This window comes from Hypomesus transpacificus, chromosome 9, assembly GCF_021917145.1.
Source record: "Hypomesus transpacificus isolate Combined female chromosome 9, fHypTra1, whole genome shotgun sequence".
Lineage (NCBI taxonomy): Eukaryota > Metazoa > Chordata > Actinopteri > Osmeriformes > Osmeridae > Hypomesus > Hypomesus transpacificus.
In genome coordinates this window covers 3,660,977-3,678,515 of record NC_061068.1, presented here as the reverse complement: position 1 = coordinate 3,678,515, position 17,539 = coordinate 3,660,977, and the positions used below count along the sequence as shown (strand labels likewise).

At 46.6% G+C, this 17,539-nt stretch overlaps 1 protein-coding gene across 1 annotated transcript; it reads left to right on the top strand.

The window, feature by feature from the left end:
• Window positions 1-11,736: 11,736 nt before the first annotated feature.
• On the top strand, window positions 11,737-17,079 carry ywhaba (tyrosine 3-monooxygenase/tryptophan 5-monooxygenase activation protein, beta polypeptide a). Its single transcript, XM_047025039.1, has 6 exons — window positions 11,737-11,860; window positions 13,514-13,814; window positions 14,875-14,998; window positions 15,920-16,083; window positions 16,186-16,281; window positions 16,520-17,079. The coding sequence occupies exons 2-6, from the start codon at window positions 13,521-13,523 to the stop codon at window positions 16,574-16,576; spliced, it is 735 nt and encodes a 244-aa protein (XP_046880995.1). The 5' UTR covers window positions 11,737-11,860; window positions 13,514-13,520; the 3' UTR covers window positions 16,577-17,079.
• The last annotated feature ends 460 nt before the right edge of the window (window positions 17,080-17,539 follow it).

Below are 17,539 nucleotides of genomic sequence, written 5' to 3'. Positions count from 1 at the left end.
CGCCGGCTCGGCCGGCTTGGCCAGGCGTGTCTGGGCATTCTTCACGCGGAGCACGGCACGCGGCGTCTTGGCAGAACTTCACAGCCCCCGGAGCAAACAGAAACACACACTCCACGTCTTCCTGCTCCCTCTCTCTCTCTCTCCGCCGTCTTCTGTTCTCTCCTCTTTCCCTCAGTCTCTTCTCTTCCTCCTCTCCTCTCTTCCTCGTCTCTTCCTCCTCTCTCCCGCTCCTCTCCCCTCAGGGCTGGGAGGCTGTCTTCAACCCAGCTCCTCCAGACTGGACCAGCTTCCGCAACTTTAGTTGAAGAGAGGCAAAGCAATCAGTCAGCTAGCTAGTAAACCAGCCAGCCAGCAAGTTATACAGCCAGTGAGACAGTCAGGTAATCAGTTAGCCACTCAGCCATTCAGCCAGACATCCAGCCGGAGTTGAATGAAAAATAAAAGAGGTCTCTGAATAAACAAAATTTGAAATGTAAGGAAAAAAAGCTTACAGTTGAACAGAGAGTGCTGTTTCTGTTGTTGTTGTTGTCGTTGTTGCTGTTTCTGCTGTTGTTGTGGCTGCTGTGTTGATGTGGACGTCAGCTCCAGGTTGCATGGTCGATGTAGATGCTGGTTCCCCCTCCAGCTCCCCTTCCTCTGCCCTGCTCTTCCTGTGTCGGTCTGGTCGCTGGGGTGATGGCAGACAGTGGCTGCTACTCTTTCTCTCACACTCTCGTTCTCTCTCTCTCTCTCAATCTCCTCTTCAGCTCAAGCCTGACTCACTTCATTCACTGGCAAACCTCTTTGTGGAGAAAGGGAGGGAGGAAGAGAGGAAGGGAAGGAGGGAGGGACGGAGGGAGGGAGGTGAGTGACGGCAGACTGTTGCTGGGATTCTGCAGTTCCACCAATTGGAGAGGGGATGTGGGGAAACTGGGTGTGGCTTAGATTTGCCGGCAGCCTTTCGGGCTAGGCAAGTTTATTCCATCTATCTCCTCTCCTCCCTCCCAATCCCTCCATTTTTCTGTCTTCTCTTTACATCGGTCCATCTCTCTATCAAGACATCTCTCTGTCTATAATCTCTAATTATCTTGTCACACTCATTCTTTCCCACCATTATCATCTCTCACTATCTCTGTCTCTCTCACCATCTCCACCCAATCCTTCTCGCTTCCTAATCTGCAGCCTCTTCTAAGAGGTGATCTGTCTCTTCTAGGGAGCTCTCACATTGGTCTGTGTGTGAATGTGTGTGATTACAGTGAAATGGATCTGTCCGCTGGGCATTAGTGCAGGCTCCTAGTGCTGCTATGTGGTGGCCCAGGGCATGTCCACAAGCTGACTATACCGTGTCCGAAAGTTGGCAGCTTGGTGTGTAGGCAATGTACAGCATAGGTAAAGGTGTTGATTTACATATTTCCAAAGTGAAATGCTAACATGTGACAGTGTACATGGCATGCTGGACATCAGTGTGGCTAATCTGAGTGAGAGACTGTGCCGAAAAGACCCGGGAACAAGCCACCAAATCTATTACTATCCAAAAACCATGTTTGAGGTGGTGATGTTAAAGACCCAAACGTATTCAGGACTCCGCTGGAGTCTAGAGGGCTCATTAGACCTGATTCAGCATTGTCATGGTAACCCTGTACACCTGGTCTGGGGGCAGAGATTGGTTCCATCAAGGTCTTGAAGGGGCGGTTTTGCATTCCGCTGACAGGTAGAAATCTCTCCAGGAGAATCTGGCTGGAGAAGCCAAGCCATGTGACCAGGATGAAGGAAGGAGTACGCTCCACGAGGCATCTATAAAATGACTGACGCTGAGAGGGTGAATCAAACAGCTGTTCACAGGTGCTTCTCCTGTTTAACGCAACTCAAGCTAGGACTGACGGTAAATCAGTAGGCACGCAATCAGTGTTGTTTGCAGCATTCAGCCACAAAAATACATGTCTACACGTACACACACGCAGCATGTTGCTCGTGGGGATTATGTAAGGAAATGTCTTTTACTCCTCTAATCCTGGCCTGTTCTGTAGTAATAGTACAGCCTTACCAAGCCAAGTTGAGACATTCAACCAATTGCACTCACACATTCAACTTTACAATCTGAACACACATACCGGTACTGTACTGACTCACACTGACTCAACACATGCACGGAACTTAACACACTGAACACTCGCACGAAACACGCACTAACTCCACACACTAAACACCACAAACTCACATACTGTGATGAACTCCAATGATATAGCAAGCAAACTAAACTCCACACACTAAACGCCAACTAAATGCACATACTTTACTGAACTCCAGAGTCTCAACTGCTCTATACACCACACATCTGGGATGGACCTGCTCACCTTGAGGGCCAGGAAGATGGTGGACGAGTCTTCCCACCCTGGACACAGTCTGTTTTAGCCACTCCCCTCCGGCAGAAGGCTGCGGTCCATCAGGTCCAAAACCTCACGCCACAAGAACAGTTTCTTTCATTCCGCTGCTAGCCTTCTTAACAAGGCCCAAAACTGACACTGACACTCTGTCACTTTACTTCATACACTCTGTCACTTTAACATAATCAGTATTACTTTTATTCTATATTATTTTATTTTTTATTTAATATATTGTATTTTTATTTTATATTATATTGTATTTTTTGTATATGCTATATTGTATAGCTCTGCCAGTAGTTTAATTTATTTAGTTGTATTTGCCTTTTGTTCATTATGTTTAAATGTTCACTGTATGCACCTGCCCACCAAAGTAAATTCCTTGTTTGTAACCACTTACTTGGCGATTACAGTAAACACAATTCTGATTCTGATTCTGGTCTGTGCACAATACAAGATTTGGGCTCAGACTGTACATGTGTTTGCATTAGAGTAACCAGTCGAATCACCTTCAGTAGAATCATATCAGTGATCAGAGGAGATTAGATTAAATGGACACAGAAGATTAGAAAAGAGATCAGACATCAATTGGGAATGTGGGGAGAAGATCCTAGCCAGTCAAAACAAGCAAAGACTATTTTCGAGTCTGCTGCATCTTCACCTGTGTGTGTGCGTGTGTGTGTTTGTGTGTGTGTTTGTGTGTGTGAGTGTGTGTTGGCAGCACTGTTATATAAGCCCATCAGGATATATCAGCAGGTGTCTGTGTGTCTCTATCCCTCTGTGTGTGTGTGTGTGTGTGTGTCTGTGTGTCTGTGTGTGTGTGTGTGTGTGGCAACTTCTAGCTCCCCTTGGGAGAGCAGTCAGAGGAGATCTGGCTCACCTTCATCCTTTCACAGTGGTACCTCAACTCTACTCGCTCTCTCCATCTGTCATCCTCCCTCACCTCTCCCTCTTTCTTTCCTTCTTCCTTTCTCACCTTTTTTTCCTCTTTCTCTCTTACCTTATCTTCCCTTGCCTCCTCACCTCTCTATTTCTTTCTATTCCTCTTGTAACTTTTACACACACACACACACACACACATACACACACACACACACATACACACACACACACACACACATACACACACACACACGCGCGGCCATTACTGTAGCTAGCAGGTCAGTGGCATCACTCAGAGGGTCTGTGTATCGACAGCCTTGTGGAGTGGTGAGAGGGAGCATGCTCCATCGATCACTCCCCCCTCCATCACACACACACTCACACACACTCACTCACACACACACTCACACACACACTAACAAACCACAAGCTTTTCCAAGCATCACAAACACAGCACACTCTAGCACAGCCAAAAAGGAGAAAGAAATTATGAATCTGCTTGACTACAGTCAACTACAGAGACACAGTGTTTGACAACCCTGCGAGTGTTTACGTAACAGAAGTGTCTTTGTTACTAGTATATCACTGTGGCACCCTAGGTGTTTCTGCTCTAAATGGTCTGTTGGGGGTGATTCTATTCCATTGATTCCACGTTTCCATTGAAGAGCTTAGAGTTGGCATTGCTAATGTAAATAGCTTACTATTGGTATAGTAGGAGTACTGTGGACGTTTTGTCTTGGTCTTGGTTCTCAGTGATAGTTTCCTGCTGAGGCGAGGACGTTAGCTGGTAACCCCCACATCCATCACCACCGGCTGCAGATGTAGCAGTGCTCATTAGCCAGCCATGCTGCAACCTCAGTGGTTGACGGTAGTCAGCCAGTAGGGGGAAAGGGGTAGTGTTTCACTGCATGTGATTGGACCAGAAGCTCTCTGCCCCTCTGCTCAATGGCAGGCCTGAGGTGACATTGAGTTGTCTTTGAAAGGTGCTCTCTCCAGATTAATCCCCTCCTCCCATCTTTCTCTCTCTCTCTCTCTCTCTCTCTCTCTCTCTCTCTCTCTCTCTCTCTGTCTCTCTCTCTCTCTCTTTCTCTCTTTCTCTCTCTTTCTCTGTCTCTCTCTTTCTCTCTGTCTCTCTCTCTCTTTCTCTCTCTCTGTCTCTCTCTTTCTTTTTATTGCTCCTCCCACTCCACCCACATGTCCCTTGTTTCTCCTTCTGTACCTCTTATATCTCCTCTTTTTCCACTCCCCAATGTCCTCCCAACCCTCTTCCAATCTCCCTCCTCTTCTCTCTCTCTCTCCTTCATACCAGGAAGGTAGCCGCCCGAACAGAGCGGACAAAGAATAATTAGAATCTCCTCTCCACATCCCCTCTCTCATTCTGTTTCCCTCCATTCTCTCTCCTTCACTCCACTCCTCTCTCTTTCCCCCACATTCCCTTTCTCCTCCGCCCGCCCTCTCTCTCTCTCCCTACAACGTACTGTGTCACCCTGACCTAGAAACTAGCAGAATGAGGACGTCTTCCTGCAATATCGCAAAACCTCATAGGCTACTCAAACATCCCCGCCTCTGCTCATGGACACACCTTACACCCAGATGTCCAGTAGTAGGTGGACCTAGCTAATAGCTGATGAGCCTAGCTAATGTTGCAGATAAAGCTAGCTAACATAGCAGGTAAACACAGTTAACATAGAAGATGAACCTAGCTAACATAGCAGGTGAACACAGGTTCACAGGTTCGGGGAAACTTAGTGACGTAACCCAGGTTAAATTACGAAATTGGGGCCGACCCCCACTGTTAAAACCATTGGGTTCAAATTCGGAAATTCAGGTTGCTCAAATTTGAACAGTAAAATTCATGTCATAAACATTCTAACAAAAAAAATGTGTTTCAGAAGTTCTAATAGAACTAAATTCAGGCTGATCAAGTTTGAATGGTGACATTTGAGGCGAAAATATTTGAGGCAAAAACAATGAGGTGAAACTATTTGAGGCCAAAAAATAAAATCCCCAGAAAAATTAGGCCGAAAATTTCGGGGGGAAATTTGAGCTGAAAACATTTGAGCCGAAGAGAATTCTGATCGCAGCAAATCAGTGACAGAATATTTGAATTTCAAAAGGCATTGAATACTTAATATTGAAATGTAAACAACACCAAATGTGTTGGTTTTGAATTCACGAATAATTGGAGCCGAAAAAATATGAGCCAGAAAAGATTTGCCACAAATTCTTTTTTCACATTTATTAGCCCAGTTCTAGGCTGGTAGGCTGTAGTACAGAGCGGGATACACCATTTTTGTGTTGGAAATGTGTACTCCAAGACCCAACCTTGGATATTGTGTAGGCCTAGCCAAGATTTGTGGTGTTGTACAGTGTACGGACCTTGTACCAACATAGGGTAGAGTCTCATTGACTATATGAGAGTGATAGCAGGCAGACATGCAGGGAGTGCCAACTGAATAATTCAGGAGTATAATCAACAACATAAATCCTACATGTCCTCCAGGTCTGCAACATTAGCCAGCTTTGACAGCAAGTTCCAACACAGGCACAGCCGGCACTACGACTGCTTAGAGTCGAAGTCAACATCCTCCTTGTGCTGAGCATGCTCACTCAAGGATATTTTACTTCTGCAACATTTTTATATCGTTTTGACCGTCAAGAAAAAAGTCTCACAAGCTGATTCAACCAGTCAGTCAGTGACACACATCAAAACCAATTGAAATATATATTTTTTGTCTTAACTCTAGTTTCATTTTGAATCAGAGTTCTCTTGAATAAATGTAAATAGATGGTTTAGAAGATGGTGTGATCCACCTACCACAGAGATGTGCTGTCTCAATGTTGGCGGGTCAACTCTGTGTCAAGTCGGACCAATTAAAAAAACACAATGCACGGTCTCCAACTACCTGGTTTAGGACGCTGCCAGCTGCTCTTATAACTAAAACTGCCGAACAGTGGTACTTGTCGAAGCGTAAAGTGTAGTGCATTCATTTGGCAGATGCTTTTAACCAAAGCGATACACTGGGCAGGAAATGAAACCTGGGACCTCTTGATCTACAAATAATTGCTGTACTCGTGAGCCGTGCCCATCCCCCACCCCAGACTGGAGGGGTCAGGTGCTGTGAGGGGCAATCAGTTGACCGTGGGGTGGCTGCGTGTTTTCTGCCCACCAATCAGGAACGACAGGATACGGCTCCAGCTCCACTCCAGGACATAGATGCTGCCTGCTGTTCTCGCCCACACACCCCTTGCCCCCTCACCCCTCGCCCCCTTCGATGTTAATTCAAACAGGGTACTGCACACCCCAGCACACTCGCCATAATGTGATTGTTGGACAAGGTGCTGCTGGTAAGCTAATCACCTCGGCCCGTTTCACTGCTCTGCCCGCTCTATTCTAGAGAGGTATGGGGGATGGAGGGGCGGGTGGTTGGAGTAAATATTAGGACTGTAATGCAACAACAAACTCGCCAAACAAACTCGAGAATATTCGATTTAGCTGACGTCAGATAGATCTTTGTGCCCATGTGGGGGCAGTGGAATTGAATGGGATATGAGGCTGCATGAGATATGAGTGGACACTCACAGTATGTGATGGTTGGGGCTCTGGGTGCTGAGATGGAGGGACAGCTGGAGTTATGGACCAGTATCTAGTGATCAATGGCTTCTGGAAACTGATTAGCATTTTGATAAGCCCTCCAGATCTTCCAGTGCCAGAATTGCAAGCATGCCCTCTCTGCAGGAGACCATACTTAAAAACGGAATGCTGTTCCGGACGGAATGCATTTCTTTCACAAGGCAGTTCCATGCTTGTGTTTCCCTTTGTGACGCTCCACAGATGTCCTTCACCCAGCATTCTTTCCATACCTGAGTCAAGGCCCGTTCTCTATCCGCAAACTCTGTAGCTAATCACAATGTTCATCAGCCGATTCCAAACACTGATGACGCGTTTGAGAAGCCGCCTGTAATTATTTTTCTGAACCACATTTATACGGGGGGTAGTGCATCTGTTTTTAAAGGAGCCGTGATGAAATGCTCAAACAGGACAACACACACACACACACAGGGACAGGAGTGTGTGTTAGGTTGTGGGATCAGGTGACAGGTAGCAAAGGTCATATCAATGTCATCCATTCACCAAGCACAAACAATGTTGAGAGTCCACACTGTCTATGACCACTAAACAATAATCTGTTCATCACGTTCATTTACTCCTCTGTACACTGTGGTTGTTTCTCACATGTGCTTCTGCTCCCTCCAGCCATGCGAGGGTTAACGCTGGGCGTGCCAACCCTCCCGCCACCGGTGCCCGTTTCCAGACTGGGACCTGAGATTCGTTCTTCCAGAACATCTCAACCCAGATTTATTGAAAAATAGAGCACGGCCAATTTAGAAAGAAACTGGAACTCCAGTCTGTTATAGCCTGCTTCTCGTACACAAACCTGCTCTATCTCTCTTTTCTCTGGCTCTATTCTATCTTTCTATTCTATCTTTTCTTTTTATTTTATCTTTGTATTCTCTCTATTCTCCCTCCCCCCTGCTTCTCTCTCTGTCCCTCATCACTCTCTCCCTATCTTTCACTTTCTCTCTCTTCTTTCCCTTTGCCCCTTGTCTCTTTGTTTTACAGTATTGAGGTGTGATGGGAGACATACAGGGTGTCCGTCCAGGATGTGTGTGTGTGTGTGTCTGTGTGTGTGTGCGTGTGTGAGAGAGAGTTAGAAGTAGCAAAACGTCAAATAGACCCGATACCTTAATACCCCAAAAATCCTTCAAATAGACCCACACACAAACATTTTTTTTGCACACACACAGAGCTTCACTCCCTTGATGGTGAGACAACAGTAGCAGGTGAGTTGGTTTTGTTTCAGTGGTGACCATAAGGCCCTCCTGAAACCTACTGGAGTTTTAGTTCAGCTAGGATTCTGTCAAAGCTAAAATGACCAAAATCCTGACAATTGAATGAAGCAAGTGTGTACACGTTACAGTAAAGAAGATAACAATTTCAACAGTCTACTTCGGAAAGTATCTGGTCAGCTGACTGTGAATTCAGTGTACCATCATAACGTCCTCTTTCACATCATATTAATGACATGATTTCATTGGTATACAACTAGCCTCATGGTTACCGTAGTCATGGACTAAATTCGGAACCACGTTCAGATCTGTTCAGCAACAAGTTACTAAGACATGATTCTGAAGGAAGGAGGGAAAGAGGATGGAAATGAAGAAAGGACGGAAGGAGGAGATGAAAGAGGGAGGGAAGGTATGCAGCTGCAGGACAGAGGATGTTCCAGAAGCTTCAGTGAGGTCGCTTTGTAGGACTTGGCTCTGGGATGCAGCTTTCAAATCAAGCTTTGTTATCAACAAGGCAGAGAGTTTACAACCAAAGGCACAGACATCAAAGGTTGAAAACAGAAACTCCATATCGTGTTAATATCTCAGCCTTTTCCGTCTGCCAAATTAGGAAATGCTGCAAATGATCAGTCTGGCTGTACAGCAAACCCGTTTAAGGTTATCATCCAAATCCTCCGCATTCCAGAGAACATCCACCTTCTGTCCAATCATCTGACGTCTCAAAATAGCTTGGTCCCATTGTGCGATGACGTGTGTTAGTGTGTGTATATATATGTGTGTGTGTGTGTGTTGACTCATGCTGAAAAGTGAACAAGAGGAGACAGGCCGGAATCACATCAAATACTCAACAAACACGTACAGCATAGCCATGAACAAATCCAAACCACACCATTTCTGACCCTAACCACAATTTCATGATGATTGTGACAGAATATAAGTGAACAAAAACAGAAAATTTACCTTTGACTAAAATGTCTTTACAAATGTTGTACACATACAGTATGTTAATCAATTGTACAAGTGTAGACCTAATCAATGCGTGTGTGTATGGATGTGCTGGATGTCTGTATGCGGGTGTGTGTGCAAGCCGCTTACTGTGATCACAGTTCTAATCCCCTCGGTTATTGATCAGGCTCAGAGAGAAAGGTGGACCACCGTGAATCATAACAGTGAAGGCCTTTCAATAACATGGGCTGCAGACAGAGAGATGGATGGCTTTGTTTTAGCCTGGCTGTGAGGAGTTGAACCCCCAGCTTAAACAGGGGAACATCATGGGTCATGTGTCTTCCCTGTACACTTCAAGGTCACATTCATGGAACCTACAATAACCCTAAAATCATCATTCACTCCTGACAGATGTATAAATAGGAGGTAATATAGATTCCTGCATTATGCACAAGCAGCCCCCATCTCTTTAAATATCCCTGGTATAATAATACCTGGTAATGATGTCACTGGTACGGGGGGGGGGGGGATTTCTCCTTTCCCCTCTTCTTCCATTTCAACTCCTCTCCTTTGCTTTCTTCTCCTATTCCCCCTTTCCTTTTTCCTCCCTCTCTTGGCTGTAGAGATGACTGTCAGTTTGAGAAGTTAATGACAACATTTATAACTGCTCTCCTTCCATCTATATCCTCCTTTGGGACCAAAATAATGAGACCTAGATGTGCGTGTGCTTTGTGTGTGTGTGTGCTAGATTATGCAGGACTAGAATACTTAAACTATTTGGTTCACGAACAAGGTAAAGTTATTCTACCATTCTAATTCGTGTCATACCAAAACATACAGAGAATGGTACAAGTACCAAATAACTAGTCTTAAGCTGAGAGCGCTAACTGACTTTCAGTGCTGGGTCTTTGTGACTGACTGACGGATGCTGCAGTACAGCATCGGTCTGTTCAAACATCAATCCCCCTCGTCTGAGGGGGTAGACACCTGGAGATAACCATCCTTCTCTGAAATGTTAAACATTCTCATTCTCATGCTTTGGACTGGTCTCCAATGGCAACAACATCCCTGTCAGAGTTTCTGTTGACAGAGTTATTTTTCCGTCGTTACCTTGGTGATGGTAATAACTAATCCTGCTGCCTGCTGTGGTGACATCACATGTTACACTGATGTCAAATGTTACCTTATCATTACATATAGTTTAAGGGGGTGGGAGGGGGAAGGGGAGGGGAGAGGGGGGTCAACTCCAGACAGCAGCAGGCCAGCTAGAAGAGTCCAGTAGTGGAGCTTTGCTAGCCCAGATCTACCGGTGCTTCAGTCCCCAGTGAAGGGGATGGAAATAGAAATATTCTGGGTCATGTTTTACGGAGGACCTTGAAAAACCCAAACCCTGACGCTCTCTGCTGGAACTTCACGGTAACACTGAACTCACATCCAGAGGCTAGAGATAAGATGTTCTACTCAAATGCAATAGATTTCAGAAGAATATACAACAGCACAGCATTATGTTAGACAAACACTAACCCAGTCAAGCCCAGGATAAACCCCCCTTTGTTTTTAAAATGTTACATTTTACATCTAGCCAACATGCCCTGTGACTCACTTTTGTGCCTACACCGCCATCTGCTGGTATTTTCTTAGCACAACGCACAATAATGATGTTCTTGTAGCAATAATAATCGGGGCACTGAGACCCTGAGTTCAGTTTAGCTTGGCACTGTGAAGATGGATGGTCTCAATTTAAATAGTTAAGGTTGAAAAACTGTAGATGTGTTTTGACATCAGAGACAACAAGCTGAAAGAGTTTACAATGTAAAAAACCCCAGTGACATTAATCACACAGACAATTACACGTTGCTAACTTATTTTCATGAAATTCAAGGCCACGTAACTTATAGCTACCGAAACCTATTGTATGAGTGAACTTGACATTCCACATATTCTCACAGCTATGAGGTGGGGTAAAGTGTTAATCACAGCATGCCTGGTTCTCATAACTGACTAGAAGAACCAGAGGTGCAGGATGTGACTGCAAGGGCCCCATGCCACAATGAGCTTAGAATGTTGTGTGTGTGTGTGTGTGTGTTTGGGTGTGTGAGTGTGCGTGTGTGAGTGTGCGTGTGTGTATGTGAATGTGTGTATGCGAGTGTGTGTGTGTCTGTGTGTGTGTGTGTTTGTGTGAGTGAGTGTTTGTGTCTGTGGTGGGGGTAGCTGTTTGGTAGGCTTGGTGCACACCTTAGTTAAACACACCTGGGTGGCCAGTTGTGTCAATAAGTGTGAGGTGAGACGGCAGCTCCCTGACCCTCCTTCTCTCTTTCCCTCCTATCCACCCCCTTACACACACACACACACACACACACACACCTCTCTCTCTTCCTCTGTCTTTCATCTCTTTCACACTCACTGCCCCCTCTCAATAAATCAAAGGTGTTTACTAAACACAGCTGCGAATGTCATCTTAAGGGACAGGTTAAGTATGGGAGTATTTGCCACAAATGTGTCACTGCTTTGTATGGTGAACTTACAGAGATCTGTCAGCACAGCAGCCTCTGGGAAACAGTAACTATGGCGGCGCTCACTTACGTCATTCTATAGTGGTTGCCATGGTCCTCCTGACGTCAAAGTCCCTGTAAAATGCTTCAGAAACCCCGGAGTACGGTTGTCATAGATACTGGCGGGGGGAGGGGTGGGGTTTAGAGGAAGCGGAAGTGTCAGACTAGGCGGAAGTGGTACTGCCCTGAATATCCCGAGCAGCGAACGGAGGACAGCTTGATACTCCCATCGTTCAAAGAAAAAAGCAGGCTTCTAAATACATTCAAAATGTGAGTTAATATGCATAAGGTCGACAATAGTGTTACCCCCTTGTCAATACAGTTCTTTTCGGGCTAACAACAACTGAATGGTGGCCCTATTCCTTGCCTATAACGGAAGGTGCCTATTGTGGTTTGGGGCTGGGTACAAGGACTAAGGCCGAGACGTGTGATTGAATAGCGAGCTAGAGCTCACGAGCGGTTGTCTTGATAATTATTAATCAGATGAGGTATATTTTATTGGTTGACTAACGCAAACCCGTTTACTGCACGCAGTAGACAGGCTATAATAGCAGTAGACAGTGGGGTACCCGTCGGTTTGGCCATTTTGACAGGTGAACAATCTCTGCTTCAGACAGTTGCCTGCTTTGGTCGTCGTGAAAATCCAGATATGTTAGCCTCTACTGCTCAATCTAGCTGTACATGCTAATACTCGGTTCCTTATTCTCACCGGGTATTTTGAACTTGTCTTTGTGATTCGTCATCGATAATGTGTATCTTAATGAATTCCTATGCATGTGTTTCGATTATGTGTAAGTTGTTTCAAACGAAACAGCACTATTTATGCGGCTAACGGAACCAACTAGCCTGCTATCCTAACTAACGGTATCTCTCCATCTTAAAATTTCGCAAGGGAATGCGACAGAGAGGGCGTAGTTAGCCAAGTACCTATATCTTCAATGGCCTGGAATCTAGCATGCTAGCGCGCGTTAGCGACGATGCCCGTTGATAAAGAAGCGCAGTGCTGCAGTAATTTGATCTTTAGTCAACTAGCAACCACTGGCTAGCTACGCTGAGAGTGGTAATGTTAACCAAGTAAGCAGGCTACCTAGCTAGCTGAATTAAATGTGGCGTTGAAGGATTCGATCAGGTCATATTAGCTGTCAGGCTAAATAGCCAAGTTAGCCAGCTAGCTAACACGTTAGCGCCCGCTCTATTGACTCGAGATCTGCCAATACTACTGCTTTACTGTCCTTTATTTTTGACACTATCTCGGCCTTAAACATGATTTGCTCAATATATAATGGGAACAGACAACCGTTCAACCACAATATTTAATTCAATTCTATCGCAGACTAACAGTATGTATGATGAAGTTAACGATGCTTCGCTAGCAAGATACCCTAACCTCAAGCGCCATACACTGCAAACATGTTTGAGCAAGCTTTAATATACCACCACACGTATTGCCATAAGACTGCATGGCTTCGTAATCTACATTAATAGTGGCCTATTATTTAGTCAAGCTTCCAACTAAATTGTCTTGGGGCGTTGTCACTCACTTTCCAGTTTAATACATTGCTTCAGATTCGTTCTTTGCGGACCAGTTTTATGAAAACATGCTTTGACCTCACTGAATACATGCATAACTGCACATTTTTCATGTAAGTGTTGTGAATATGATTACTGTTCGGTGATGTGACATCCATGGATTACTGGAGCACTGCCTTGAAGTTAAGCATCACAAGCAAGCTACCACTACTACCAGGGTTTTGAGAACCCTCAAGTGCTCCATATTTATTGTGCTTTGATTGGCAGGACAACCCATAGGTTTTGCTTACCCCACCTATCTCCCTCCTGTGAAGGAAGAAGTAGTGCAGGAGAGAGGGCAGAAGGAATCAGAATCTTCTCAGTTGTAATGTGATCTATACTCCCCATCCCCAGCCTCGAGATGGATAAGAACGACCTGGTCCAGAAGGCTAAGCTGGCCGAGCAGGCGGAGCGCTACGATGACATGGCTGCGGACATGAAGGCCGTGACGGAGCAGGGCATGGAGCTGTCCAACGAGGAGCGCAACCTGCTGTCGGTGGCCTACAAGAACGTGGTGGGGGCTCGGCGCTCCTCCTGGCGAGTCATCTCCAGCATCGAGCAGAAGTCCGACGGCAATGACAAGAAGCTGCAGATGGCCCGCGAGTACCGTCAGAAGATCGAGAAGGAGCTGCAGGACATCTGCAACGACGTGCTGGTAAGTAGGGCGGAGGGCTGGTGAGTAGGGCCCGGCGCGGAGGGCTGGTGAGTAGGGCGAGGGGCGGAGGGCTGGTGAGTGGGGCGGAGGGCTGGTGAGTAGGCGGAGGGCTGGTGAGTAGGGCGAGGGGCGGAGGGCTGGTGAGTAGGACCTGGGGCGGAGGGCTGGTGAGTAGGGCGAGGGGCGGAGGGCTGGTGAGTAGGGCGGTGGGGAGATCAGGTGAAAAGGAAGGGGTGGGTAGAAGGGGCTGGTATGGGGTTGGGTGAGTTGCAGGGGCAAATAGGGTGATACGCATGGTTTCAGGTCCGGGCAGGGACATGTAAAGGAGGGCAGTGTTTCCCACAGATTAGAAATCTAATTGTGGCGGGGAGGGGTGGGGGTTGTCAGACCAAACAAATTAACAACAACTAACATATCATTTCTGCATTAGGCATGTAGCAACGCTAGTGCTAAACAACTATTTAACTGGTCGGCTCCATGACGCCGGGTAAGTAGCTAGCTCTTGAGACTTCTCACCAAAAGAACGGAGGGGAAACTTCGAGTACTGTAAGTCGCTCTGGATAAGAGCGTCTGCTAAATGGCTAAATGTAAATGTGAGTAAGGTACCTAGCGAAAAGTAGCCTCAACTTTCCTCGACTTTTAGCTACGGCACTAATGCTGAAGGCTCGCTGATATAGCTGTCGGTCTTACTAGAACGGCATATGTATGCATTGTTGCTAACGTGTGCTGACGTTGTGACTGTGTGCATATGTGAGAAAGACGCATGAGTGACAGAGAGACGGAGGGAGAGCAGGGGAAAGGAAATGCAGCTGAACGAATACGCTGCGTGTTTTAACCTAAATAGCGATAAAAAAAAGTTTTACGAAACGCAATGTGTGGCGGCCGGTGTTGATTCTGTGGCGCACCGCCACACATTAGTCTATGTGTGGGAAACACTGGGAGGGACAGTAGCAGATGAAGCCTGGATGTTTTGGCACAGAGTTGTTCCCCCTGCAGCCCCTGGTCTCCCTCTGGGCCAGGGCGTCAGCTCAGCAGCGCTGACAGTCTCCCTCTATCCCAGCGCCTGCTTGACAACTTCCTCATCGCCAACGCGTCCCATCCAGAGAGCCGGGTTTTCTACCTCAAGATGAAGGGAGACTACTACAGATACCTGTCTGAAGTCGCCTCCGGAGAGTCCAAGCAAGGTAAGCTCAGGCTCTTTTCCCTTCTCTTTCTCTTCGTCCTCTCTTCCTCCCTCCCCCTTCTCTTCCTCTGTTCTACACCCTCCCCTTTTTTCTTCTTCTTCTCCTCTCACATCCTGTCTTTCTCCCTCCCCCCGCTCCTAGTTTTCCTTATAGCCTCCCCCTTGTGCTGCAGGTCATATCTGGGTCTGCTCGTCGGGGGCGGGGGGGTAAGGGGTGCGATATGCAGCCAAGGATAGAAATTGACTTTTCAGTTCACTAGCTGTAAGACAAATCATTTTCCACGAGCATTAAAATGCTCAAGATGTCTCCTAAAATGTGTCTGTAGTTGTTCATCTGGTCACTTTACTTGTTATGAATACATATACATTTTGGTAAAGATGCATAGAAATCCTTTGGTCGAAGGGCTACGTGCCACTTTGGCAGATACGCTTAGCAAATCAGTATGCCAAAATGAAGACTACATCGTGCTTGTGCGCCTTCTTTGAGTTAAATCAGTGAGTCTAAAGGAGAAAATGAGGAAACAGCCCAACTCAACTCCGTTTCCAAGGGGCACTTGACTACCAGCCGTGGCCATGTCACAACACCCAAAAACAGTCAGGGAGTTGATGAGGACATCCGCTGGAAGGTTCTGCTCTGTGCTGTAAGGATAGAGCTATGGGGCACTGTAGTACCCCATAGTATCAGTATCACCATCATCACAGCAGCATCTGATGCTCACATGATGCTCCCTCAATGTTCCCACTGCAGCTGGGCTGTGAAGGCATTCAGGGCTCTCATTGACTAGCACACTACCAGCTTCCCCCTTAAGCTGGGCTGGGCCTTGTCAATTGCTTCTCGTTGGTCCTTTAACTTTTTATTCCCTTGCATGGAGCCAATTGGTGGCTGGTGTTCATAGCTCCCTGTGTTGTGATTGGTTTGCAGCCACAGTGGAGAACTCCCAGCAGGCCTATCAGGAGGCGTTTGACATCAGTAAGAAGGACATGCAGCCCACACACCCAATCAGGTTGGGCCTGGCTCTCAACTTTTCTGTCTTCTACTACGAGATCCTCAACTCCCCCGACCAGGCCTGCACTCTCGCCAAGGCTGTACGTGAACACACACACACACACTCTCTACTCTCTTAATTACTCATAATTCTTCTTTCACACATAAACACGAGCGCTCCCTCTCTCCTCCCCCTCATCCAGGCTTTCGACGAGGCGATTGCAGAGCTTGACACCTTGAACGAGGACTCCTACAAAGACAGCACCCTGATCATGCAGCTACTAAGGGACAACCTGACTGTGAGTCTGACCTCACACACACACACACACACAAACTACCCTCGGCCACAGTCTCTACTGCACTACTGCAGCCATACTACAGTCCAGCCCATGGTTGTACCCTCTACCACACGGTCGCACTACATGAGCTCCCCTGTGTTTTCCTGATGATGACCAGCAGGATTGTATGCCTCAGGTGTGTGAAGCCTCTAATGTATCTCCTCTCTCCCCCCCCCCCCCCCCCCCCCCCCCTGCACAGCTGTGGACATCAGAAAACCAGGGTGACGAGGCAGATGCAGGCGAAGGAGAGAACTAAAGGCGTTGCACTTCACTGTTAATCCACCCCCCATCCTCCCCCCCTCCCCTCCCTCCTCTCCCCCCCCACACACTCCCACCCCTTTCTTCTTCTTCTTCTCTGGTTTCTCTCTCTCTCTTCCTCCTCTCGTACACATATACAGCCCATAACCCTGCTCCGCTCAGCCCCCCTGCCCTTCTGTATGACCTGCAGCAGAAATTGTACCTGTCCCAGCAGACTGACAGACTGGGCGGCTCACAGGACCAGTCACCATAGGGAGCGTTTAAACCAGACAACTTGCCCTCCTCCCCCGGGTTGACTAGTTGAGACCAATCCCTCCTCCTCCCTCCTTTATCCCCCTCCACCCTTCACTCTACACCTTTCCCTCCATTTCAAAAGATATTTGTTCTCTCACCTAGCGAGTTTGCATTAATATAAGCCCTCTTTTTTGCTTTCTTAGTGTACTGGCCCTGGCTGGTTTTATTCATAAAAGGTTATTAAACTGTACCTTTATTTTCAACCAACACTGTGATGCTTAGTTTTTCTCCACATTATCACGGAAAAATAAAACAATCTGGTCGTTAAAAGAAAATGGAGGACTGTTTGGTTGTAGTGGCAGTGCGGTCCTGCTGTGAGATCATACAGAATGGTAATACAAGGCTGTATTGTGACACTGACAAATGCAAACACACTGCTCTGCTGCTCCTTCCTGCGTTGTGCTGCTTTCTGCATCGAGGTAAAATGAAGAAAAGTGACCCTCAAGGTTAACCCCTTTCTTAACTGTCTAGGGTCTGAATTTAAAAAACGAAAGACTGAAATAAACTTTTAAAAGAAAAACAAAAAAAAAACACATTCCACAGGAAGTTTTAATAGCAGTAAGAAGATTCTAGACCTTTACAGACCAAGCAGGTGTGTGCTCCTCGGTCCACACCTCCTTCATCAGCATGATGAGCCTAGCTTGGTCTTTAATGTTAACCTGCTATC

Coding starts and splice junctions, on each gene's coding strand:
- ywhaba (XM_047025039.1), top strand. CDS start 13,521: ATGGATAAGAACGACCTGGTCCAGAAGGCTAAGCTGGCCGAGCAGGCG. Junction 14,999..15,919: donor CTCCGGAGAGTCCAAGCAAG/GTAAGCTCAGGC, acceptor ATTGGTTTGCAG/CCACAGTGGAGAACTCCCAG. Junction 16,084..16,185: donor CCTGCACTCTCGCCAAGGCT/GTACGTGAACAC, acceptor CCCCTCATCCAG/GCTTTCGACGAGGCGATTGC.